The sequence below is a fragment of the Sebastes fasciatus genome, chromosome 11 (genome assembly GCF_043250625.1).
Source record: "Sebastes fasciatus isolate fSebFas1 chromosome 11, fSebFas1.pri, whole genome shotgun sequence".
NCBI lineage: Eukaryota > Metazoa > Chordata > Actinopteri > Perciformes > Sebastidae > Sebastes > Sebastes fasciatus.
Genome location: NC_133805.1, coordinates 22,528,464 through 22,556,251, shown reverse-complemented (window position 1 = coordinate 22,556,251; position 27,788 = coordinate 22,528,464). Strand labels below are relative to the sequence as shown.

Sequence of the window (27,788 nt, the reverse complement as noted above, 5' to 3'; positions counted from 1 at the left end):
GAGAGTACATTTCCCCTGTACTGGCCTCCCTTCACTGGCTCCCTATGCGTTTTAGGATTGATTAAGATTTTATTGTTTAACTACAAATCATTACATGTGCTAGCTCCAACCTATCTCTCCGAGCTTTTACAACCATACATCCCATCAAGGTCACTCAGGTCAGCCAACCAGCTGCTCCTTGTTGTCCCTATAGATGAAGGTTGAAGCACAGGGGAGATCAGGCCTTTTGCAGCTGCAGCCCCCAAACTCTGGACCGAGTTGCCTCTGCATGTTAGGCTGGCCCCTAGACTGCCTTTTTTTTAAACCCTTCTTAAAACACAGTTTTATTCTCTGGCTTTTAACTCACTGTGAGAGTTTCCTTTCTATATTTTTGTCCTTTGTCTTTAAACATGTCTTTTGTGTTTTTACTGTGTTGATTTTATGGTTTTTGCTATATTTTGATTATACAGCACTTTGGTCAACTGAAATAATTTTTGGATTGGATAGATTGATGTGAAGCAAAAACATGTCAGAGTCTTGTTTTGATTGAACAAGCAAAGCAATTTATTTACAAACATACACAGATAATAAGTGTCGCCCATGAGTCTTTAGTGTGCATCATCTTATAGCGAAATCTTTGGGCTTGCAAACAGAAATAAGCTCTATTTTTTTCACCTTAAATCTGCAGAATCCATGCTTTTCTCATTACAATTTGGTTTAATGTTGTGATCATTTCAACTCAAATACCATCAATACTTGGAGCAGCATTAAATACCTTTTTTTCCCCTCAATACTCTGTGGTATTGTGAGACAATTTCAAGGTAATAAAAATCAAGTCGAGATACATGCCAAATGAATGGAATAATACTTTTGTTAATTTTCAGAGTTTTTTTTTTTTTTTTAACATTTTAGATTTCAAATCAACAAATGCTGATTCAAGTTATATGCAAATGTTTGATCCATCATTGATCCCTTTTGGGATCTCGTTAAGATTTTTCTCCTCCTCTGAGAGGTCAGAGGTCAGATCAGATAAAGTGTCCCTGAAGCCTGAAGGGACAGGGACTAAACCCACGTCCTCCAGGTGAAGGACATTTTCTCTCAACACTAGAGCACCCTGCTGCCAATCTGCTGCAAATCCCGATCACCGTTTAATGGCATTTTTGCACTCATGAACACCTCTTCAAAACTACCTTCCTGACCCCGTTATAGCACCGTAAATGTGCTAGCAATACACTCTAACATAGAGCACAGGAAATTCGACACTGATAAAAGTGGGTCTGGTCTCTGTAAGTCCGTAGCAAGCATTTGACTGGTAGAAAATGAATGGAATACTTCAGTGAAAATAGGAAGTCCCATCTTGTCTGCAAGTACCGGTATGCAAACAATCATTACTTATCATGCGGATAGTTGTGGCTAGAAAAAATCGTGAATAAAACCATAAAAGAGAAAAACAATTCAAAAGGTTCATTCAAATGACATGGTGTGTGGTGTTTATGAACACAGCTTATTTTTCAGGGTTAGTTCCCAAGCTCATTAAAACTCTGGAAAAATGTCCCATTTCCCCCAGATGTCTCGCAATATTAAAAAAAAAGTGCACTTTTAAGACGATGACTTGCGAAAAGATGAGTCACTCTCAGGAAGTCCAGCCAAAACCAGCCGCTTAAAAGGCTTTTTTGTTTAAACTGTAAGCAGGTCAGGAGGCAACCAATCATACCAAAGTTTACAAGAAGGAGATTAATGAAAAGAGTTGATAAAAATGTTACAATCATTGGTTGTTTTAACTGAGAAGAAAAAAAAAACAGTTCACCATCAGATTCAAACAAAAACAGCTCTTAATCAACAAGAGAGCTCCAAAAAATATACAAAGTGGAGATGAAGACGTGAGAACATGCAAACTGGAAAAACAATTAGTTTTGCAGACGGTTGAACCCTTTCCTTCAGAAGTCCGTGTAGTGATGACGAATGTGGAAGTCAAACAATGGAGGAAAGTTTAAAGTAATGTGTGTCCCTTTGGCTGATTTCAGGTCTCTGAGACGAAGAAGAAGAGTGCTGTCGGCTGCAGCTGGGTGACAGCCAGTGGTACCTTAGAGCTGTCAGACAGGGACGAGGAGAGAGAGGTTGGAGGATGGATACGGTGGGAAGCAGAGGATCAGAAGGAGGACCTGCTGGTCGTCCTCCTGATGGGTGACTAATGCTAGGAGGTTTGCAGCAGGCGTCTGTAGTGGGGCATGATCTCATTTTCGGGCAGGTGCAGGTTGAACTCCAACGCCACCAGGACTGGGAACTCGAAAGCTATCAGCTCTCTGCGATTCACTCTGAATCTCTCTTCCAGTTTCTGCCAAAAAAAAAAGAAGTTAAGATTAAATAATATATACTCACTACTCTTCCTCCCTACTTCTCACTACAACAGCTTATTTTTAAACCAGCATTTCATGAGGACTGGCACAGAAGATTTGGAAAAGAGGAGATGCATGTTTGGATGGTTGACAAGCCTACTGTTGATGCAATCACCATACTCTACAAGCCAACTAGGAAATGGGAGCAGATGTGAAATGTTAGGATTTCAAAAAGACAAAACAAATTTTGCAACTTCTTCAGAAATGTCACCATATCACTAAGTTAAATAGGATGCGAGTTTGCCACTCTAAAAGCTTTCATTAAAAAGCAGCACTCCACTGATTTTACACATACAAATCAGTTTAATCAAGTATTACTCAGCCTTTGATAACTAAAAATAAAAATGTATAATGTCTTCCATTTCAGGTTTGGCTTGAGACTATGACACAAACTGGGGGCTTGGAGTTTGAAAGATGGGCATTTACCCAGGAGAGAGGGTGCAAGGAATTATAGGAGCCCGTGATTTGGGAGCTTGACCCTTATTTGAAACTAAAAATTAGCATATCTTAACATCTGGTGCATTATTTTTGACAAATCTATTTTTAAAAGAGTACCACCAAAGATGCTCTATATAACAAATGATGACGTATTACAAGCTCTGCGAATGGTTTGAAATGGTATACACTCTCTCTGCTCTTGTATTTGAGTGTTCAGATCTGACATTTAAAAGGGTCAGTTTACCCAAATCAATATTCACCCCTAGTGGTATCTAGTCATGCAAATAGTTTTGTTTTTATCTTTTCATGTTTTGATTTATCTGCTTGTTGAGACGTCTGCCTCCAAACCCAGTCTAATTTTGTTTGTGGTGCTCACAGCACTGACTTATAATTCCTGGTTAGTCAGAATAATCCAGACTTCCCTGCAGACAGTTTTGTGTTTGATTTGTCGACTTTGATTCAAGTGATCGGACCCTTTAATCTGGTTGCGACGTGAGGACACAAATCTTCATCAAACAAGTAACAAAGTTAGGATGAGTGAGGAAACTTACATCTATCAGGAACTTGACCTCGTGTTTCTTGAGATCACCGCCGATCTTGGCCGCCAGAAGGACACAAGCTCCGGCGCAGAGTTTACGATTTTGCTTGTTTAGTTTGCCTTGAAGCACGAGTTTTTCAAAGTAGACAAAAGCCATGGCCACTGTCGGTTCCTCGTAACCACATTCATCCTGGGCCAACTTTTTTATCTCCCTTTTCAAGCTGCAGTGAGGCAAAAAAAAAAAATGCAGAGATTGAGGAAAATAATGGGAGAAATAAATAAGTTGATGTTAAAGAAAAGAAATAAAACAAATCACGGTAAGGTTTATCAAGAAACTTGCTTAATGTGAATCATTCTAAACATTTGTGTCTGTTTTTACCTCCTGATCTTGCTGAGTGTGAGCCTTATGTGGGGGAATTTCTCCTTGAAGGTTTCGTTCATGTCCTTCTTGAGGTCAGAGGGTTTGACGTATTCAATGACCGTAGTCTGAAAAAGAAAACCAGAGACACTTTCAGCACTGGGCAGGGTGACTGGATCCTCACACACTAGTGTTGGATTCCACGCTCTCACAATGAGGCTTTACCGAGAGCTGCTGTTACTCATGTCACTTAAAGAATAAGTCTGATGATATTCTATATATTTCTTATTGTCAACAAATCCCATGACAAAAAACAGAACCAACAATGAAGTGATCCCGCTAACACACTAATCCCACTGTGAGGATCAAAAGCGTGACACAGAACATCTTAAATCCTCTGTGCCATAGAGCGCCATTGTTATCCAAACACTATTATTCACCTTCAATGAACCTGGGCATTGTGCTTTATGTTGAGTCTATACTACGTACATCATCCTGCTGCTGTAAATACTCATTACCACACCAAAAGTGTATCAATCCTCCGCTGAAAATAGTCCTCCTCTTTTCACAGGATTAGTTTAGGATAAAAATATTGATAGATAATTGCCAGCCTGCTCCTCTAAACACCTCGAGGACACAAAACATACTTGATTGCTGACCAAGCTTTCCATGCCTTCATCAGGCTTCTATTAAACAACCCTTAAGTGCTTGTTATAACATGCTTTGAGTACCAGGAGGGGTGAGTCATATTAAGACAGTATAAAGAGTGGCTGAGAGTTTGGGCTTAGTATAAGACCCCTGTAGAACAAAGTACATTTCTAGCACTTTGCTGAATCCACAATTTCAATTTAAGATGTCCTGGAGGCTAAAAGGAATATTCTTCTTCTGCTAAATGTTCAGGATTATTCTGATATATTATAACATGGGTCTTATTTCTATCAACTTGGCCAATATTCCTGTTAGTAATAACAAAAGTCACCAGCATTCAAGATCTAGGAACATGGCAACATTGTTAAAAAGAAGTCAGACATGGCAAGAAACACAAGCAGTATTACCATAACGGTAAAAATAATGAAAATAATAACCTAAAGTGTACTTTGTAAACACCCATTACAATTTACATACCAACTTCTTGGTTCAACTGCTGTGCATGCAGGATTATTACCAACAATTTGGCTGCATTCACTTTCAGTTTGACCTCCAACACTTGATTACCGGATTATCAAAACCGCTTTATTTGGCTTGTTGTATTCAATTATTCACCCTCACACGTACACACACAGACTCACCCATTTCAACCGACTCAGAACATAACCCTAAACCTACTGATTGAGTGTTACTTTGATTAAATTCAACTGTGGTAAATTAATATCATTTTTGTTTTGTTTCATAGATGAAATGAATAATCGAGAAACTAATCTGCAAATGAATCAACAATAAAATAAATCGTGCTCCTCTACTACGGTGAATACAGTGATTTCCAAGCTGATTAAAATGATGCAAAATGTACAACAATAAGATTAAAAATTGTAAAAATGGAATCCATCCCATCCATAACAAAGTGTCCACTGTGTTAAAGCGATTAAAGCTGCAGTGGGTAGAATTGGAGCAAATATGATTAAAAAAAAGATATATTTTTTTTTTCTAAACAGTCACTATATCCTGACAGTAGTGCATGAGACAGACAAAAAAGACAAAAAATCATGTGCCTCTGTGTCCTCCGGTAGTCCTGATGGCATCTGCAAGATTTCACAGACCGGAGGAAAACAACCAATCAGAGCCGAGCTGGAGCCTGCCGTCTCTGAGCAGCTGTCAATCACTCGCGAACTCCGAACAAACGGTCAAACTAGGCAGCGCTGATCAAATATGAATCAATATTCTGTTACTATAATGCCTATTTCTCTCCTCAAATGTTTTCAAAAACATCTTGTAGTGTACTGTTCAGCTGTAAAATGAGAAAGTTTGTGACCCATGTTGAGATCAGTTGAGGAAACACCAAGCACCGCCCAACAGCCGGAGCACAGCCAATAGGAACGCTCTCTCTCTGAAATGACCTGTGATTGGCCAAAGTCTCCCATCACGGGCTAGATTTCTTAAAGCCTGAAAACAGAGCCATGAGGAGGTGCTGAAGTCTAGTTATCTCTCAGAACACTTGAATTACAATATGCTGAAAGGTTATTATGGAATTTTTGCCCAATGACACGCTATGCAATGGTGCTAAAAATATAAGGATAACTCTCAAAATGCATGTATAATATTGCAGCCACCGCATGGAGTGTTAATAATGGCATCCACCCTGAACACCACGCTGCTCATCATGAACCATGAAGGAGAACGAATGCTCATCGATCGGTCGTAGCCCCGAGGAATGAACATAAAACAGAACAGTACTGACATTGCGTGACAGAAAATTGACTCTCCTGTGACCATGTCTCACACTAACTCATGTCACCACATACAAAGAGATACTGTCACACAAATCAACAAGCCACTAAACATTTTTTAAACCGCATTTAAAATGACGATAAGGTTTTCTTTGCATCATATTCATATTATAGGTCATACGAGTTCCTCAACTGTCATTATGTCTTGAAAGCTTGAAAGTTCAGATAGAGCGTCATGTCTTCTTGGTGTTCAACCTGTGAAATGCTGAGAATTTACTGGTTCCATTCCTGTAGTAAACACAATAGTCATTGTTATGAGACGCTGGGTTTTGTAAGTGGAGGAAGAGAAAGAAAAAAACAAAACAAAACACATGGCCTGGCCTTGACTTAACAGTTCAACTATGTGAGTCCTTGCTGTGTATTCTGCCAGTCTCCGTAACAAAAACAGAGCCCATAGAGCCCATGAGGTGGGAGTCTAGTCAGTCTACTTTTTTTTCCCTTTCCCCAACCACAATAAAACATCCGTTCTTTTCCGGAAAAGTACGGGAGTGATTAGTGCTGAGATACAAACACTCCACTAACTGTTGCTCTGGTGAAGTGGCTGCTTAACAGCTACTTCTCACCATACTGGGATAAAGCATGTGTGTTCATTCAAGGTCCCAGAAGGTGGGAGAGAATCTGGGCCAGCGACCTCGCTGATTTAAACCGTCAGAAACATCCTCCTGGCTGCTTTTCAAAAACAGCTGATAAAATTCAGGAGGATTTTTAAGAAAAGAAACTGTCGAGGCAGACATATCCTTCCGCTGTGTTATTGTTCTTGGCGGTGGTGGGAAAACTGAGCACAAAAAGGTCCATAATGACGAAAATAACCATTGGAGGGAAAAAAAGCATTAACAGTGAGATATCGTAGGACATTTCAACAAATCACGACGAAACAAAGGTGGGTCTGTTTCAGCGAATTATGCCCTCAACCTTCCCATCCTGCTCCAAGGCTGCAATTTGTTATTGTTGTTGTTGGTGGTGATGTGTTAGACGTAGTTAGAGTACTTTCTCACCATATAGGAGGGGAAGATGAGGACTCTCTTGTGTTTTCCACAAGGCCACTGGGGGTCATCCAGGAGATTGGGGTCGTACTCGCGGAAGTCCCCCAAATCATTCCCTGCAACAGGCACAAACACGACAACAGAGGGTAAAGCCAGGAAGCTATCTTTTCCAATAAATATACACTGGATAACGGGGAAAAGTACAACTGAGGGTGAGGAATACACAACATTAAAGACTAAGTCGACTGACCTGTGTCTATGCTGCTCTGGTTGCTGTTGGCTCGGCCCAAACTGAGGCTTCTATGGCTGGCGTTACGAGACTGAGAGAAGGACGAGGTGGAGTCGATGGTGTTTCTTCGACCGCCCAGCGCGTTGGTGGGATACAGGAGCTGGGTGTAGGACACAGTCTGCAGAAACAGGTGTAGTTATAATGTCGGTTTCGTAATAGCCTAAAAAAAAGTCTGCCCTTTTATTAATCCAACAGGTTGAACAGGTATAATACATCTCTTTCACAAAGCAGGAAAAGCAGGTGTTTTTATAACATTAAGGGTGTGTCAGTTTCATTAAGTGCCCCAGTATATTACACCAGTGAGCCAGCATGCATAATAACTGGAGCCTGAAAATGACTTTCCTAAATGGAATATAGTTATTAATAATGTAATTATTACACCTGGGGTTTCCTGCTATGACATGTCAAAATGCTTCTTAGAAAAAAAAAACGTTGCCTGGTTCAAATATGCTAAAAACTGTGATGATTTAATACATACACGTCTTCTTGATTCATGAAAAACCCAGTGCAACGTTTAAGATAAACAGTTTAGTATTTTAAACACAAATGATTTGGCGGACTAGCTAGCTTTGTACCATTCTAGCCTCGGTAGTAGCTAGCAACTAACAAGTTAATGAGCTAGCTAATTTCCCTTCAAAGTTCAAGCATGGGTGAGCTGTGAATGAGCAAATCTTTACTGGACACATATTTAACACACTCATGAATGAGAGGACACTGTGGAAAATAGTTGTTCAGTATTATTTAGCAATATTTTAGGGGAAAGCAGGCCTTAACAATAAGGATTGCCCTTGCCCGGGGCAAGTCAAATGCCACGTCAGGCTAGTAAATCTAGCAACTCACTTTCCCGATATAAAAGAATTAAACACATTGTTTTTTTCCGGAGCTGATGATGGAAGTAGCTAAGGAGTGAATTATCTTGTTTCCTTCTCGATAAATAAACATAAAGCTTAACCATAGCAATTAACTTTAGTCTTTGTTGTTATTTCATAACCACTAATAAATAAAACTATTTGCATAGGGGCAAGTAAAAAAAAGAAGATTTCTGACCCACAAATGTAAAGAGATTCACGTTGAACCCTGGATGTGTTTGGGATGTAGCTACTATACCGCTAGCTACCACTTTTAGAAGTTTTATGAAGCAAAAGCATAAATGTTTTTGTCCAGCACATTAAAAGCTACATGGTTAAATAACTTCAAGATAGTCTGGGAGAAAAAAAACATTTAATATATTATCTATTTTTCAAACTGTTGAGAAGGAGCACTGGTGTTCAAAAACTTTATCTTGGTCATTTTGGGGGTTTTCCGTGTGTGCAATAAATCCTTCTTTCAATAACTGAATTAGGGTTGTGTATTGGCAAGATTCTGGTGATACAATATGTATCATAACCCTGTATCATGATATATATGGTATCATGATAAAGGGTTAAATAGGCAATATATTGCGATTTTTTTCAAATCTAATTTTCATGTCATAGTTTAAAGAAACACCACCATATGCATGAAATATGAGTACATTTTTTAAACTTTTTTTATGCAGTCAGAACAGCGGGATCTGCATTTGCATTTATCACAGTCCCTGTAACATTCAACATCTTACACTACTTTGAGAGGGCTCATACACTGAGATGGTGCATCCCTTTGCAAATAAAATAAAGTATTGACTGACTTAATCTTTGCATGTAAACTATTTATAAAAAAAAAAATCAATAGTGTTTTTGAAAATCAATACACTATCATACAACATAATATTGAGATACTTGACATGTTCTTATTCCCCTAAACTGACATTTAGTTTTCCTATTTCCTCTCAGTGGTAGCTCTGTGTAACTTTGTTTTTTCATGTGTTGAGTAATTGGTACCTTTGTTAATTTCATTTAAACCACTGAATGTGAGTAAATCAAGACTCATGTAGACATACTACTAATTATACTCTGAACAACATGTAATTTTCACAGAGAAAATTACACCCCATTACAATATGTTTTGCACTTTCTATTTTGTGTGAACTAGGTCTTTTTTTGTTTTTTAAGAGTTACAGTGAGTATATTGTCTTATATTCATCTGATTATCAATGATGATAAGATGCTTATATTCTCCCTAGGGGTGTCGCGATATACCGGTATTGACCATGATATTTAAAAAATAAAATATTTTCTTGTTAATAATGCCTTTTAAATAATTTTAGCTTGTTGTCTCCCTCCCCCAATGCCCCACACACAAATGAGTGTAATTAATTTGCCAAAACGCACAATGAACAAATTTAAAGATGAATTTGACGGATTGCATTATTTTTATTTTTTTTAATCCATTTTTATATATATATATATATTGCAATAATAACATTCTTGTGAATTGTTTTGGCCATAATAATCATGTAGTGAAAATATGATACTGTCGTGACAGCCCTTATTCCCCCTCCACACAGCATATTTCTGCTGACAGCTCACCTTTCCATCAGCTCCCAACTCCACTCCCTCCAGCCCGATCACCATCTCCTTGGCACTGACGCCTCCTGACGGGTGCCGCTGACGCCCAGCTCCTTCCAGCTTCACTTCCCTAATGAGCACAAGACCTTTAGAAGTTTCACCGTACATACAAACCTTCCTACAGCTTCTTTTACCTCCTATCCCTTTCCTAAACCTTCTCTCTAAGGCCTGTTCTAGCTCACCTCTACCTCTCTACCTCACAGATAGGCCCTGCATCGATCTGCGCTCATCAGCTGGCCTAGTTTCTGTAATTGCCTGTGTCTTTGGGAGCATCTGAGGGCAATCAGAAATAAAGAGCCCCCTTGGGAGGAAGGATGGAGGGAGAGTACAGTTTCTTTCTTAGCAGGCCGGTCTCTTCAGACTCAGCTGCTGCTACACCAATGCCTGAAATGCCATACTGCTGTGGGAGATTTGCAGAAGGTCAAATGCTCTGCTCAAGTACAAAACTGCTGGAGAGTAAACTGTGTCAGTGGAGCAAACAGGGGAGAGCCCTCGACTGCACACATTTTGTATTGGCATGAATATTTCTGTATTTAATGACTGCTGCCGAGAATGTACAGTAAACTGGGGCGATCACATGCAAGATTAAAAACTGTGTTCCAGTGTTGGAATGTAACAAGTACATTTACTTAAGTACTGTACTTAAGTAGCCTACAATTTTGAGGTACTTGTACTTTACTTGAGTATTTCCATTTTATGCTACTTTATACTTCCACTACACAACATTTTGGAAACCAATATTTTACTTTTTAGATTATTCATATAGAATCAACTAATATTTATGATGTATTATTATAGGTTAAGCTATCCAGCAGTATATAAAGTAGTAGCTCCACCTTTACCAGCTGCAACATTAGTGATGAACACATTAATGCATCAATAATTACAATTCAGTGATATAATATATATGATTCTGAAATGGGACATTCTGTATAATTAATACTTTTGGTACTTTAAGTATATTTTGATGCTAAAACTTTTGTACTTTTACTTAAGAAAAAATGTTGTATACAGGTCTTTTACTTGTAACGGTATTTTTACATTATGGTATTACTACTTTTACAGAAGTAAAAGATCTGAGCACTTCTTCCACCGCTGCCGTGTGCCCATTAAGTCATATCTAAATGTCATTTGAATTTTTGGCTATGAGGATAAAACCACAATATCAATAATAGCATTAAAATAAATTGTAAAATATACTAATTAAAGTAAACATTGTTTACTGCTGTGATTTAACTTCACTTGATGATTTTAGGTCACTGCCAGTAGAGGCTAATGAGTGTGTGTGTGTGCACTGACAAAGAAGGTTACATGCCTGCAGTCCACTTTATTCACACTCTGACATACGGAATAATAGATAGCAAAGTCAAATTCTTTCCAGCAATTTCAAATTTGTGATTAAAAGATTGTTGGAAAATACAAATGCTCAAAACAAAAAAGGCAGAATTGGCATTTGTATTTCCAAATTAAAACTGAGAATTTCTCTTGGGCTTGCTTTGATGTCAAAGCAAGAAGACACATATAGCCAAATATCCACCTGTGTTTGTATAATGTTAACGTCAGCCTTATTATAGCTCAATATTTACATTGTGGTGAAATTTCAGAAGGCCAGCAGACATTAAATGGTAACACAACAGTCTTATTTTTCTACTCCTCCCTTATCTTCCCAAGCTCTGTCACGCTTTCTGTTTAACATGATGCCCAGTTAAATGGAAGAAATGACACAGTGGGCCCTCACATGACTTTCACAGTGTTTTGATGACATGTGGGTTCAATCTGTTATAATGAAAACAGTGTTATTTGGCAGACAGGCACATCAGGACACAATGTTGACAGATGCATCATAGACATGGAGATCCCCAGGCAGTAGACGTCTCACAGAACAGTGGAGATTAAATAAAAAAGGGGGGGAAACATAAGAGACGGAAAGCTTTCTAAGGAGAGAGCTTTTCTAAGAAGCAATCCAGAAAATAAATAGTTGCGCTTCAGTCTGCTGAGAAATGAGAGGAAATTATAAGAAAAAGCTGACGTTGCTTAGTAACATGCATGGATAGGAATCACTGGCTTGAAACATCTGTATGTTAGTAGTGTTATGATCGATGCATAGTGCTCATCATGCCCTGCCAAATGGTTCTAAATCTAGCAGCAGGCGAACAAATCATGAATGACTAAAAGAATCTTGACCCCTGCTGACTTTACTACCAAATACTTTACAGCTCACATAAACAGTTTAAAGTTGGCTTGACTGGCTTGTAATAATATTCCCCGCAGTCTTGCCCGAGCTTCACCCATTATACTAAATTTATGAACATCGGTAAATTATACCCCGCGAGGAAATTTGCCCTCTGCACTTGACCCATCTAACTTTTTACCCCAGAGGCCAACATCGACTACACTCCAGCGCCAGGAGCATTACCTAACATGCATGTCTTATAGGATCAGAGAAATATATGAGGAAACCCATGCCAAGACAGGGAGAACATGCAAAGTCCACAAAGAAAAGCCAGTCGACCCCAGCGGGGTTTTCAACTCAGAACCATCTAGCTGTCACGAGACAGTGACGACCCGTAAACAGATGTCCCAATCAAACAATCTGTGAAGTTTAATGTTTTCGTTCCCTAAAAGGAATAGTTTGACATCTCGGAAAAAGACGCCTGTTCGCTTTCTTGCAACAGTTAGATGAGATGGTTAATACTCACCGCTCTCATATCAGTGATGAAGGCTCGAAGCAGGGGGAAACAGCTAGCCTGGCTCTGACAAACTAAGGTTTAAAAAGCTCACTAACACGTTATATCTCTTTATTTATTTATTCCGTACAAAAAACAAAGTGTAAAAGTTGTGGTTTTACAGAGGGTAATGTGTGGGATTATTTTTCACTCGAGAGCAGTAACTTCCTTGTCGTCACCAAGGCCTATAGAAAGGAGGCTGGGTCACGAGTCATATCTTTGGGGGTAGAACACAGGCGCAGTAAAATCTCGCCTGCACTCACCAAAATTGAGCCAATCGCAACGCACGACCGCAGCTTCAGTTACACTGCGCATGTGTTATACCCCATACCCCAAGACCCATGTCCGCCCGCGACCCAGCCTCCTTTCCATAGGCCTTGGTCGTCACCATGAGAAGTGACTGCATCCGTCCAAGAAATAGTCCCTCACATACGCCCAAACCAAATGGTGTCATTTTTGTCAGCTTGAAAGCTGTTACACACCAGGGGCGATTTTTTCAAGCGATTAATTCGCACATCAATGTATTTTTTTCTAACTGTTGTTTTTGTGATGAATACTTTCACACAGAATGCAAACATTACGCAGCGAAAAAGTGATTTTTTTTCGGAACGAGGTCGATATGTCGGAGCTTTCACATCGCAAATAAAGGCATCAACCAATCACGTTGTGCGGAATGTGTTGAGTTGGGGCTGCATTTATGAAACAACAACAACAGAGGCTCTGTTGTCCGAACCAGGAGGGCAACCTTTATTACTCCTTTCAACTTTGACAAAGGTAGCGCATACCAGATCCACTCCTTCTGTTCTTTCACAATAAAAGCCCTATATATATATAATATTCACAGGTGCGTATTTTGCGTTATTTGTGTTGTTAATTCGTCATGCCCCCAGTGAGTAAAGGCCTTTAAAGGTGATAGTAGTCATTTTTTTTTACATTTTTTTACCTTTGGACAAACCAGGCTAGTTGTTTTCCCCTGCTTCCAGTCTTTTATTCTAAGCTAAGCTAGCCATCTCCTGGCTGTAGTTTCATATTTAACAGACAGATATGAGACATTTCATCTTTTCATCAAACTCTTGGAAAGAATGCACATAAGTGTATTTTCCAAAATGTCAAATTAATCCTATGAATTAAATTATTTAATGTTGTAACTGTAGGAGGTTTGTCTCCATGTTATGTCCCCAAAACATTTTTTGGGAACTTATCGGGCTGCAGTGCAAAATTTGGCAATTTTTGTTCACGGGGCGGTAGTTATAGTAGGCATAAAGACAGAGAGACAGAAAAAACAAACGACATGCAATCAGCCGTTAGGGCCCAGTCGTCTAATAAAATGTTGTTTTGCAGTTACAACACTTGACTGAGCCAGCCAAAGTCTAAGTGTAAACTGTCAATTAGCAGCAATGAGAAATCAAACGTGCGTATTGGATAGCCCTGGGGGTTTATTAACCCTTGACCTTGCACTGATTGGCTGGCTTTGGGAAATTCCACAAATGGATTGAGCCTTTTACGCTCTTTGCTAAGCCCCGTTGTGAAGCTTTTCTTTCTGTGCATTGTGTTCTCTGGCATTTATCTGTCCCCTTTTCTCTTTCACTTCCTCCAAAACACACACGTTTCATGTGACTCGGGGGCGTCCGAACCAAGGCCGTACCAGAGCTATCCCTATGCAAGTCAGGTGGGTTCCCATTACATACTGAGTTACTTTAAAAAATGAAACAAGCATCATCTACAGAAAAGCCAGTGATGTTTTCTTTTCTAGCACCAAGACATGTAAACTCTACACCGAGGCAAAGATTAAACAAAAATGGTTGATTACAAACTGTCGTGACTGTGTGCAGGGCACGCAGCGGAAACTCCAGTTGGCCAGTATCGTGGATAATTAAACCAGTGGAACAACACATGAAAATAATTTACTAAATGTCAGAAGAACAGGAACCCCGCCGGGAAAAGTGAGCCTTAAACAGCAAAGCCAGCGACAGTTGCAACAGACAAAAATGGGTTGACTTGAACAAAAAAGGAAGAGTGGCTAAAAAACACCAGAGCCATTATGGGAAAAAGCAATACAAGCAACAAGCACTGGGCAACAATATATGAAACAAAGCCTTTGAAGCCCATTCCAGCCCGCTGTTTATTTATTTATCAAACCTTTATGGTAAAAATGCATCCACCAAAACCAACCCTTATAGCGATGTATATGCACCAGTCAGGGGAGAGTACATCCACAGGAAAAAAAAAGCGATGAGAAAACAAAAGGGAAAGAGGGAGCACAGGCTGGAGGAGGTTACAAAGTTCGGCATGCTGTAGGATACATACCCTGCTTGGCTACAATCTCGATAGGGCAGGACAGAAAATACACTATAGAAGGATCTTCTGCCACTGATAAGGACTATCCTATAAAAAAAAAATGGTAAAAGCTAATCAATATCTATGAGACACGTTCCACAGGTTAAAGTTGGAGAGAGTGTGCAGTAAAAAATAAGAGTGAAGAGAATGAGCTGAAACTGTGTGAGACGAGAGTGTGTGTTGTTTTGTATTGTAGCACACGTGTAGTCAGTGGTTTGGGGGCAACAATGATGCATTTTTGCTATATAAGATATAGAAACATATGCTATTTCTAAACTAAAAGGCCTTATATTTGTGTAAACATGCATACAGTAGATGTTTCCCAGTGCCCAGATGTCAGGAGCACAGAGGGCAGAAGACTTTAAAGTAACACTACAACAACTTCAAGCTTTTAAATAGCTGCAACTCGCAGACACATGATGAATCTTACTACTCGGACCAAAATAAACATCTGGATATAAACAACACGCTAGTCAACAACATATTTCAGCATCAGTTAATCAACAAGTAGTTCTTAAAAGGGATAGTTTGGGTGTTTTGAAGTGGGGTTATATGAGTTATGAGTTTGGAGAAACCGACACGGGAGTACAGACACGGGAGCAAAGCAATGTAGTGCTGTGGACGGGGCCGGCAGCAAAACATATTTTAACCACCTAAAAGAAAGGCCCGCCTAAAAAAACATCAATATCCGTTTAAGTGTACGCTATATTTAGAATATTTTCACCGCTTTATCTTGCCGTCAGACAGCCCTTTCAGACGGGGAACTGAACTGAAACTTTTCTATGCTCTCTTCAAAGCCACCAGACTCCATTAACAAAAACAGTACAGATATATTTCACTTTTAGTTCAGTTCTAATAGCGTACACTTAGACTGATATTGATTTTTTTAGGTGGGCCTTTCTTTTAGGTGCTAAATTATGGATAAGTACCTTACAACCCCGCTTCAAAACACCTGAACTATCCCTTTAATAGTGTGGAAAATCCAGCTCACAAGTTATTCCACATCAGATGAGGATCTGAATGTGAGGAAAAACAACTTTACTTAACTTCATTTAACAGGAGGAACTTATCAAGATGATACACTGATTGTCTAAGCAAGAGATTCTGTACTAACCATCTACACAATTCAACTGAAAAACTATTTTCTCAGAGAAAGCACCAGAACTAGACTCTGCGTCACCAAACACCATGAAAAACATCTAACTCTATTACATTTCAAATCCCAAGAATGTGACATTGATGATGATGAAAATCATCAGAGCAGTAAACACTTCCCGGGTCTCCTGGTCTAAATTCAACAACTTCTCCTTAGGTTACATTCTGCACAGCCAGTAACACGTCAATATTAACACCACTGTGCCATTTTTGTAAATATATATTTGGGATTTGTGTGCTGTTTACATGCTTATGTAAGCTGTGACACGATGTGATTTAGCTTTTAGTAGTGATTTCATTGTGTGATTTCCAAAATGTTTTAACAGTGATCAAATAAAGATTAAAATCAAATCAAATCAGATCATACTCTATCTGTGTGTGTGTGTGTGTGTGTGTGTGTGTGTGTGTGTGTGTGTGTGTGTGTGTGTGTGTGTGTGTGTGTGTGTGTGTGTGTGTGTGTGTGTGAATGAACAGGATTCTCAATCGATTACATTTCATTTATGAATCAGACTGCCATGCAGTGAATGGACCGGGCCTGCTGGCCGACGATGTGGCTTGTAATGTGAGAAACATCCAAACTGCAGTTCATTGACTGGGGCAGCCTGCCATTATCCACTGAGGACTTGTATTGACTAAAGGATGGCGTTGTTTGCATTCATACCTTCCATTGCGCATATCATGTTGCCTCATGTTCTTTATGAAGTGGATCTTCTTGAAGCTCTTTGGTCGGGGTGAACCCGATAGGGTTCGGCATCTAAAATGTAAAACAAACACAAAACATCAGTACCTCAAAAAACAGAGAATCCCAGTGGGATACATTACACTGAGCACTGCAAATACAGTCGCAGACAATGTGAACGGTATTTCTGTGCAAGGCAAGGCAAGGCAGCTTTATTTGTATAGCACATTTCAACAACAGGGCAATTCAAAGTGCTTTTTTAAGTGCAGTTTACTACCTGCGTAGAGGAGCATTCTCCTCAATGTCCTCTAGCGTTTCAAGTGAAGAGCGCTGAGAAATGAGTCTTCGTCTGCGAAGACAGACAGAGTGGGAGGTTCAAGTTATGAAGAAACATCATCACACCAAACACAGGACCAACTGTCCTTCTGCAAAACAGCTTTTAGAAGAACTAACTCTAGCAAAATAATGATAATAATCCTCAACGTGATCATGGATACATGGCCCTGCAAAGCAATTTGATTAAAAGGCACAACACTACATCAAAGTCAATTCCACAGCACAGCAATAACTAAAATGGCACAACAAAGTGGGCACTGAAAATCAATCCACTTTCCTCACAAATTGAGGTCAGTCTAGGTTTTAGAATAACACCCAAGGTATCAGCATTCACAGACAGTGCAGGGAATTTCAACCCAAATCTCCATTTACCTACTTTGGGTAAAGCAATGGGTCAATAAGTGGGTAGAGCCGCTATCCACCTCGCTGAACTTTTATACAACTACTGAGAAATTGGATAGCGTGGGAGATACTTATCACTCATTTTCCAGTGATAAACTATTTGTTGGTACTGTTTGGAAATGTTTAACATTTGTGCCGCTACCATACCCAAGTTTTTGGTACAATTCTTTCCTCGATACTTTAGTTAGAAGACTGCATATTTAATCCATTTTTTAAATTGAAAAATATGTAACACTGATCTATGCATCAGTATTAAACAAAGATGTAAGATGTTTAGACAAAGATCTGATCAAAGGAAGTAAAACCTAAGAATTTGACTATGCATTCAATGACAACTTTCTATACTTTTGATACACTTTGATACTCAATGTCACGGACCATAGACTGTATATTAAGATGGACGACATGACAGCTCCCCAAAAGTGAAGTCAAAACATCTCAATCACCGCCTGGTGGCTGGCTGCAGTATAGTTCATAAATCCCGCCCCCTTCATGTTAGAGGATGAGACATGGGCCAAACTAAAGAGTCAAAGTACACGTCAAATATTTTTTTCCCCAAAGATGGTTTCTGTCATTTCAGGTAGTTCTTATCACGCTGATGTATGTTCAAGTGTTCATTTTTCTGAAAAGTTTGGTTTAAATTAGTTATTTGATGCTATAAAAAGAGGGTGAGACGTCATGATTGACAGCTGTCAAGTAGTCGCAACTGTAGTCTCGGGAATTGTACGAGAGGAGATGCAACTTTAACTTTCCATGATCGTCACGAGTCTGTGTAACAGAACATGTCAATATAACCATAAATGTAGTTATAGAGATATTACTGTTAGTTGTTGTGCCTTTCTAGCCAAACAGCTACGGTGATGCTAATGTAGCAGTTAGGTAGCTCACGCTATCAACATGCGGCCGTGCTCGGCTCGTGATTGGCTCGGGCCGGTGTGTGGGTAGGACCTCGATACCGGGGCTCCAGCCCCCCGATCACTACTGTGCAGACTCTGGCTCCAAATGACGTCAAAACCTCAAGATGTTAGCTCTCGTATACGGGATATTTTGGCTTCACTTTTGTACGGTGGGAGGAAGTGGAGACGTGTCGTCCATCTATATATACAGTCTATGTTACGGACAAATTTCAGTCCGTACTCAAACAGCATTAAGGTTTAATACAAAGCCCTGGAACAAAGTAAGAATGTGGTCACTGAAGGCCAATTGGAACAAAAGGTCAAACAATGGTGTAAAACTATCACCCGTCTCGTTCTGTTCTGTGGTTGATTTACAAAAACAAGTCTTGGACGGTCGAGTAATGGCCAACCCATCAACACCACTGTGTGCCTGTGTGGTCAATCATCACTCCTCAATCTTACGTCGTACATCACAGAGAATTTTCCAGGATCAGAGCAGCTAAGAGGATAACGAGCTGGCTCGCCAGGCACTTTGTGTAACACATTTTGTCACAGACGGCCTTTATTTCACACTTTTGTTGCACGACTCAACAGGCTTAACTCTGCTGGACTACTTTTTACGTGATCGGTTGCCAGTTTAAGAAACAAACCCACATGTGACGGCTAAGTATGCCGGAGCTGTTCCAAAATTAGGTTGTAAATGAACGTTAAGCACCACAATAGCAACATAATCCAACTCAATCAGCTTTACAAAGTGGGCGCATTTAAAAAGTAGTGGAAAATGAACACATTAGTGGTCAAATTACAAAAATGTGACATATTCTCCCAAGGGGTCCATCTGTCATCAAGTACTAAATAAAAGAGTGCAAAACAAATGTCTGTTCGCACCATGCATGCTATTTATCATCTCGGACTATCCAATTCTTTTCACCATGTGTTGTAATGCTGTAGACCCTGCAGCATTAAGACAAGCTGATGACACTTCCCGTCCCCTCTTCACTGAACATTTCAGCCAAAGGGTTAGACAGCGGAGCGTAAAGCCGAGTGGCTGGTTAATAAACGACAGAGCATGAGGACAGATTAACAAAAGATGACTCCGTCCTTGAGGATCTCCCAGGGTTTAAACCAACACAGGCTGAGTGAGCGGTGTACGCCGGAGGAGACGGGGTGAGATAAGTGTTTACATGAGGAGCCAGACCGCTGGAGCAGACGAGAAACCGAGAGCCATTATACTGGCTAACCTTCTGCACTGTATATTATGACCCTAATGATCATAAACTGGAAGGAGAGACATAAAGCTCTGATAAAGAGCATGAACAGTACATTTTTACATCAAATGAGTAGAACAATCAGCAGCTGACGTGGTTGTAATAAAGGGGCGTGACCTCTGCCTGAAAGTCAGACGAGTGGGATGATGTGATTTATGGTCAGGCTTGCATCATCCCTCTGACGGAGGATGATAAACAGAGCTGAAACGAGAGAGCTCTAGAGCTGAAATGGGACGTTGGCGTGAAACAATGCACTGTCTTTAGCTAATGAGAAATTAAAAATCACCTCATCTTAGTCTTTAATCCAAAACTGAATACAATTAAGAGTTTCTAACTGAGGACCTAACCTAAAGCTGCACTAATCAATATTTTTAGATGAATAATGGAACAAATGTCTGGTGTGTAATGTGAGGGATGTCGCTTGTAGTATGGAACCCACAGAGAATTATCACCCGTCACTGCAGTTCTCCTTAGCTCTACAATTTACTTTTGTTTTGGTTTTTACAGCCAGCAACTTTACTGTTTTGGTGCACTGGATGCAGCAGGCAGCTGTTTAAAAAAAAACCCAAAAAAACACAAAAGCCCTGACAGACCCACTGAGCGCCAGCAGCCTAGCATGAAACAACAGAAACCAAGTTAGCATCTAGTAAAGGTGGGAATCACCAGAGGCCCCACGACACGATAATATCATGATACTTAAGTCACAATATGATCTTATTGTGATTTTTGCGATATGCTCAGTGTTGCGATTAATTATTTTGCGACATATTGCGATTTAGTACCTTTTTCCAACTGCAAATTATGCAGTTTGTCGACATCGTTTCACTTTGTTCATCTCAAAAGTTTTCATTCGCATATCTTGAGGTCAGAGGTCAAGAGGCCCCTTTAAAAAATGGCCGTGGCAGTTTTTCCTCGCCAAAATTTAGCGTTACTTTGGAGCGTTTTTAGCGTTCTCCCCAAGCTAACATGACATGGTTGGTACCAATGGATTCCTTAGGCTTTTTTAGTTTCATATGATACCAGTATCTTCACTCTAGCTTTAAGACTGAGTCTGCTACAACCTCTGGAAAACAGAAGAGCGGCCGGGCCCGCCGTCAGGCCATCAGATTGTTAAGGGGTTAATAGTTAATATAATAAAAGATCGATACTTGACGTCCATGTATTGATACAATACTGCAGCGCAAAATATCACGATACTATGCTGGATTTTTGCAGGAAAGGAGGACTGTACAGTAGATTTTGTAACATCTATTACAGTGAAGGCGTGATCACTTTACAGCTAGTATGGACAGGAGAAATTATTACAGCGACCAAGAGCCCTCAGGCATGTGTATTGCATTAAGACAGACCAAACAATCCAAACCTGTCCTTTGACTCTGCAAAGAGTGTTACACTGTATCCCTAATCGGTCCCAAAGAAGAAATAAATGCTTATTGTAGCCATCTGGCTCCACTCTGTGTGACATTTTTCCAGTCTAAATCTCAGTGAATTGTCACTGATCTTCAAAAATCATTCACCAGTTGGCCAAAGGGCATGTTTCCAGTCTGTGAGGACACAGCTGATCTGTGAGGACTTTGATCCAGGCGCTGTAGATGAACAGCAGCAGCAGGATGTGTTTTTAATGCAAAATATGTTTTCCAGGCCGCTACAAATCCTGGAAACAAAAACACTGGCCAGGCCATTCATTCACCTCAGAGTCTCAGACACAACTCCTACCAACTAGGGTTAGAAGAGTCTGTTTCTACCCTGTTTGACATTAACAAGGCCTGGTCAGAAGCTTCAAAGAAGCCTCAGCACAAATCAGCGGCAAAGGGGCAACAACAAGCGTCCCTCAGTTGTTCTGAAACAATCTCTGCTTTTGTTGCCTCAAGTGATATCATCTAAGCTTGCTTCATAAATGCAATCCATGTACCATTAAGATATTTCAAAATACATAGATATCTTGCGATGAAAATGTTGCAAAAAGCTATCGATAATCCCGCCCAGCAGTGCCATGCAATGGCGCTGTAAAACTCAAGTGGACTATTTAGATGTGGAGATTAAACTGTTTCACACGTACGCCCTGTTGGCAGCTTGCCACAGGACAAATAGTCGGAGAGTCGCCGAGCGGGAAATAAATGTAATGTTCTGGGCTTCTTCACACAAATACAGCCCGGCCAAACGGAAATGTGATTACTCTGATAACAAAAAACAAAAATCCAGTCAGAGCAGTTCAGCCTCAAACACACCGGGAGTAAGAATGGGATGTATCAGCAGATTTGAAAAATAAATGGGGGGGAAAAAAGGAAGTTAAAGAAACAGAAACTAACAGAACAAAAATAGTTATGTTAGCTTTTCAGGGTAAGTAAAAGGACAAGTCATTATGTGGAAATTTAACTCCGGGGTTCAACTTGAAACTGCATGAAGAAAAACACGTGCTGGTGTTTTCTAAGCGGAGCTTGTTGGGAGGGAGAGATGAACCCTCACCGTTCCTTCCCTATGATCCTCTTTACCTATGGCCTACTCTAATGTACGCCTTTCCCCAGCTCACCTACTTAACTAATTCTATTGTCATTACCGTTTTATTTTCACTTAACATACTTTATTTCACTTCATTTTCTTGTATTTTTTATTTATTATTATATTTATATGTTATTATTATTATTATTTATCTTATTTTTTGTGTGCACCTAAGACCAACATGGGCATCCGCATTAACCGCCGTCCAGCAAGTACCCGGACGTGCACAAGCGGCAAGGACATCGCTGTTTGCGGCTTTAATTAATTATTGTTTTTGTGTAACTAAGACCTGCATGGGGTGGTTCTTTGTCTTTTGTTGTTTGTATTCTGTTTTTATTTTCTGTCACAGATGCCTTGCTATATTCTGCATTTGATGTACTGACTTTGCCATGTCTAAAGAAAACTCAAAAAACAGATTTTTAAAAAAAAAAGGAAAAAAGAAAAGGAACAGAAAAACACATGCTGACCCTTGTTACTCTGTTTTATACTGGAAGTGGGTTTCTCAGTCAAATCTTATGTGCTTTTCTGAGTGTTTGCTGACAGCTCAGAAAATGAAGCATTCTTATATAATCCTGTGATTATGCCAACCATGACCTCAGCGTACAACAATCAACCTCATAACCAAAAGTATGTGACCCGATCGCACACAAAACTCCACAGGACCATTATAATGGCTTGTGCTGCTTGTTTTCCAGCCACAGCCTCTGCTGCCTCACGCTAAATACAATCTTGTTAAAATACCGTTACGTACATGACTCATTCTGCACTACGTAATGGGTGATGGGAACTTAAAAAGAGGACGTGAACAGACCTGGATATGTTTTATGGGGGAGAGGATGAAATGAAAATAGCTCTACACCTGAGGCAGACACGGCCAGATGGTAATAGGTTCGCTATATTTAAAGCTGCAGATCTTGGCGTGCCGATTCACGATGGATGAAGGCCGAGGAGTGGAAGGAAAGCTGAATGTGAAATCATCCATCATTTTCATGCATTAGATACTGATGAGGATATGGTCTAAAGCAGCTTTGGAATCAGAAAGTCTACTTTGGCAGCACATCAGAGGCTCAGCGACTTCCTGAATGGGAGCAGGACTGAAGGCCAAAAGTCTGAGGGGAGAGTGTGTCTCTGATGCCTCTGGGAGAGGAAGTGGAGGACAGAAAACACAGAGCGGAGAGCCAGGCTGCTTCTCAGAAAGCCTGGGCATCCTGCCTCTCCCAGCCAGGGAGCTCTGGACACGTTTCCACCAGCTGCCCTCAGAAAACAAACCAGGCACTGTGCAGAACGCTTGTCTGTCTGCTCGCCGGTGGAATATGGCGGCGCTCCATCAACAGGTTGCTTACTTCTCGACATTAGAATTAATTTTGTGTGGAGCACATTCCAAAAGCAGGGTACAGTCGGGGTTTAACGACTTCATACTGGATTTACCGACTGAGCGACAGAAATGAGATGCAACACTCTGGCTAACGGCCGGGGGTTGACCCTAAATACTTTTTCTGGTACTCACCGAAATGCGTCTGTAGCACAAAGCATTGAAAACTGACAAGAACTAAAAGTTGGCAGAGAATGTTTTGAGCACACAGTTTATGATTTAAATAATAGTTTTGGCCAATTTTTGACTGTATTTCACTCAGGGAAAGTTCTTGCACAGCTGCTTGTGTTTAACATTTGAGAAGTTCGGCTTTCACTATCATCTTCACACTATCATTACCACAATGTATACCTATTTGAACCAAATTATTTTCACTTTAAAGAGGACCTATGTTTGTGCTTTTTCCCTTTCCTTTAGTGTGTCATATAGTTTTTGTGCATGTAAAAGGTTCACGCCAAATGGTGTTACTCTCCCCCAGAGAAACACTGCTCCTGAACTGCTTGCTTAAAGTCCCGCCTTTTCTTCCGCAACATGGTGATTTCACCAAGTAACACATTAGCATAACGGCTAGTTTGGCACGCTCTCAAACAAAGCTAGTTTGAGCAGAATAGAGCAGAGTTCGAAGAATTTGGTTTGCTTGACCAATCACAACAGTGGACCAGCTGACTAATCAGAGCAGACTGGGGCTTTTCGGGAAGTGGTGTGGGGGGTGCAGGAGCTCAAACAGAGCATTTCAGACAGAGGGTGAAAAGAGGTGCTGCAGCACAGCAACTATGAAAAAAATTAAGTGTTTTTTGAACATTAAAGCATGTAAACATGTTCTAGTAGAAAACCAAAATACAAGTATGCACGTGAAAATAAGCATGATAGGTCCTCTTTAAGATTGAAAGTTCATTCTTGACCTTGAAAACTGCAGTTGACAGAACACCACAAGGTCCATTCAGTATTTGTTCTAGACCTTTCGATCGTATCACGTAATCTTTGAAATTGTAGATTTTCAAATTTCCATTTCTCTGAGCACTTATAGGACTTCTCGTCCATGTTGGCTCAAAAGTTGAAGCTTAAAGAACAGCTAATAAATGACCTTGTGGTGAGACTGCTCTGTCGACTGCAGTTTCCAAGATCAAGAATGAACTTTCAATCTGGACTTTTATGCCAACACGAACGGGAGGTGCTTACAGTGCTCAGGAAAATGGAAATTTAAACATCTTTTATTCCACGAGAACTGGGCAAACACCATCTGCTGAGGGAGATTGTGTGATATGATCGAAAACTCCCCCAACAGCTACTAAATGAACTTTTGTGGTGCGATTGGCTTGTCAACTAACGTTAACTTTATTTGGAGCCTCTGTGTTTCGCTTCAACTGTTTCATTTTGGAAGCTGCAGGTAATGCTGTTGTAATGGATCGTGCTTCATTGTAGGTGTTTCTGATGTTTTGTACTTTTTTGAGCGCCAGTAAGTGTAAGTGTTATCTCAGAAATACAGAGCACATTTTTAAGTGATTAATGGTATCTGGAGTTTCGTTTAACTTCTCTAATGCACTTCTTTCACTATTAAAAGAGTACAGATTAAGACTTTAGGAAGCTGATAGTTGCAATTTCCATGAGGTCAGGAAGGGGAACTAAATGCTTATTGAGTGTTTCACCATGAACCAGAGCTTCCTGAGAAGTCTGGCAAAGACGGCAGAGAGAAGAGAGGATTCGGGTAAAAGAGAGAGGGGCTCTGAACGGAAAGCAGGGCGGAGAGGATTTGACAGCAGGTTCTGACACAGAGAACCATGAGACGACTGCTACTGACAGCTGTCCTGCGGCGAGGGTTAGACCCTCCAAACTCTCCCTGTTCCTCCAGTGTGAAGACAAAGTAGGCCGAGAGGGCGAATAAAAGCCATCCACGTGGAGCAGCAAGCCGGCCCCTGTTGTTTATGGAGTTGAACATGGGTGTAGAGTTACAGGATGTGTACATCACGCTGAGGAGAGGGAGACAGCATGTGAGGGACAGGGTTTTGGATTGACATTCACTAAAAATAATTTGAGGTCTAGTGAATTTGACAATGACCATGAGAGTATGTGCACAAGTAAGTAAAAAAAGAAACTGCTGAGTTCCCTCTCTGGGGGAAACTAGGTTACAGCTCCTATACTGCACGTATCTCTCCCTGCAGACCAGTGAGTCACGAGGCTACAACCACCTGCATGCAGTAAATAAACAAACAGCTGAACGTTATCCTCCTGCTCCTGTGTATTGTTGCATCCAGGCAGACTGTGTTCAGACTGAGAACCGAAAGCACCTTTCATCAAAAAGGAAACTGCAAGGAAACAGCTCCTAGAGTCCATCCATTCAGGACCCTGATTAATGAGGTTGTGGGGAAACAACACACAAGCATTTAAAGTACAAAATTAAAGCTGTTTGTTATGTTTTACGCCTTTACTTATTTAACTGATTAGGGATGTGTATTGGCAAGAATCTGGCAATAAGATACGTAATCATGATATAGGGGTTACGATTCAATATATCGCGATACTGTAAGTAAGGCGATATATTGCGGGTTTTTTTTTTAATCTAATTTTAGAAAAACTGTCATAGTATAAAGAACACACCACCATATGCATAAAATCTGAGTTAAAAAGTGCAATCAGTTCTGCATTTGCATTTATCACAGTCGCTGTAAAATCCAACATCACATTGAGAGGACACATACACCGAGATAGTGCATCTCTTTGTGAATGAAATAAAGCATTGACTGAGTTCATCTTTGCATGTAAACTATTAATTAATAATCAAAAGAATAAAAAAACACAGGACGTGGTGTTAAAATCTGGCCCTGTGCCAATATGTGGTGAGCACTTCCACGAAATCCCCCTTGTTGTTTAGAGTGGTTGACACTTGACAGGTGGGGGTTCTCAGAGTTAGTTGGAGGGTTGCCTGGGTTGTGACATTTCAGGACAATTGGGCACAGGATGCATCATCAGTAGTGTACCCTTGTATCATCAGATGTTGCAGCTATTTAACACTATACACCCTCCACAAAGGCTGCCAGCTGCAGGGTGAAATACAGATAAACAATAACAAAATATCGCGATATTCGATTCATGTGCCAAATTGTGAAATGCACACAGAAACCAGCTTAAATGTAACAAATGAAATTGGCTGCTACTGTAGACTGATGGTGAATGTAAACCAACACAAATCCTATGTTAGCTTAACATAATGGATATGCAACATGGTTTTTGAAAACAAATGCTATCCTGACAGCTGTCTGCAGACTGATAAGTGAGTTAACCAAACATGCATGGGGACTGACTGCTCCTATGTCTCCTAACTAAGATGGGTACGTTTTTATTTGCTTTGCTATGATGACATCAATGTACAGTTTTAATGGCCTGACTGTGCAGACAGATTCTGCAGACAACCTTGCACACTACTGTACTGCATGTCCCCCAAACAACACCAGACATCCATCCACACAGTTACCTTGATCTCTGCAGCTCTATGGCAGAGTTGGCTATCTGTCCTCCCTCCACCAGGCTGTAGTTCTGGGAGGGTTGTCTGGAGTAAGAGGCAGGTAGGACTCCCTGAGTGTAGGTCTGCAGCCTCCCTCTGGTCGCTGCTGGCACCGCGGAGAACGGAGAGGGCATGAAAGCGTCGCCCTCCGTGTCTGTACCGAAACTAGCCCGACTGCTGCTTGCAAGGAGAGCCTGGTTTGCAAAAGCGAGCGCCTGGGCGGCCGTGGTGGCAGCAGCCGCCGACGCAGCAGCAGCAGCAGCAGCCGCCGCCGCAGAAGAAGCTGCTGCAGCCGCCGCGGTGCGCTCCGGAGAAACCAGGCTCTGTCTAGTCCTAGCCGCCTCAAGCGACGACTCATCCTCCTCCTCCTCGGTTTGATTGTCCGCGTCGTCTTGCACGGGTCGTCCATCCAGAGAAATGTTGCTGAGAAAAGACAGCGCTGCTTGCCTCCTCCTCGGGTCGATGCGTTTCCGCGTCTGCTCGATGCTGGAGTGCTTGATCTGCAGCGTGGCTGTGGATGTGTTGCTGCTGCTCGTAGCAGCCGCCATGGTCCGGAGCGTCCAGTGATCCAACTAGTCCTCCTCCTCCTGCAGCAGCAGCAGCAGTGAGATCTTACCTTGCTGACATTAAATATATAGTGTTAATCGTGCTTGTGTTGGTGAATGGTAGTGGCCTGTCTTTTTAAGTACATGCGTTTAACTGGGGTGA

The 27,788-nt window shown here is 40.7% G+C and overlaps 1 protein-coding gene across 6 annotated transcripts; it reads right to left on the bottom strand.

Annotated features, from left to right (window-relative positions):
- Positions 1–519: 519 nt before the first annotated feature.
- cables1 (Cdk5 and Abl enzyme substrate 1) lies at positions 520–27,788 on the bottom strand. 6 transcript variants are annotated; one of them, XM_074651614.1, is made up of 10 exons: positions 27,051–27,774; positions 17,086–17,157; positions 16,791–16,883; positions 14,945–15,022; positions 9,873–9,981; positions 7,387–7,543; positions 7,149–7,252; positions 3,731–3,837; positions 3,365–3,572; positions 520–2,314 (listed from the first exon to the last, which is right to left on the bottom strand). In XM_074651614.1, the coding sequence occupies exons 1-10, from the start codon at positions 27,626–27,628 to the stop codon at positions 2,174–2,176; spliced, it is 1,647 nt and encodes a 548-aa protein (XP_074507715.1). In that variant the 5' UTR covers positions 27,629–27,774; the 3' UTR covers positions 520–2,173. The 6 variants fall into 6 exon arrangements, with proteins under 6 accessions (XP_074507715.1, XP_074507717.1, XP_074507719.1 ...); XM_074651618.1 differs by lacking the exon at positions 27,051–27,774 and adding an exon at positions 17,521–17,600 and having other exon boundaries at positions 897–2,314; XM_074651619.1 differs by lacking the exon at positions 27,051–27,774 and adding an exon at positions 17,517–17,541 and having other exon boundaries at positions 897–2,314.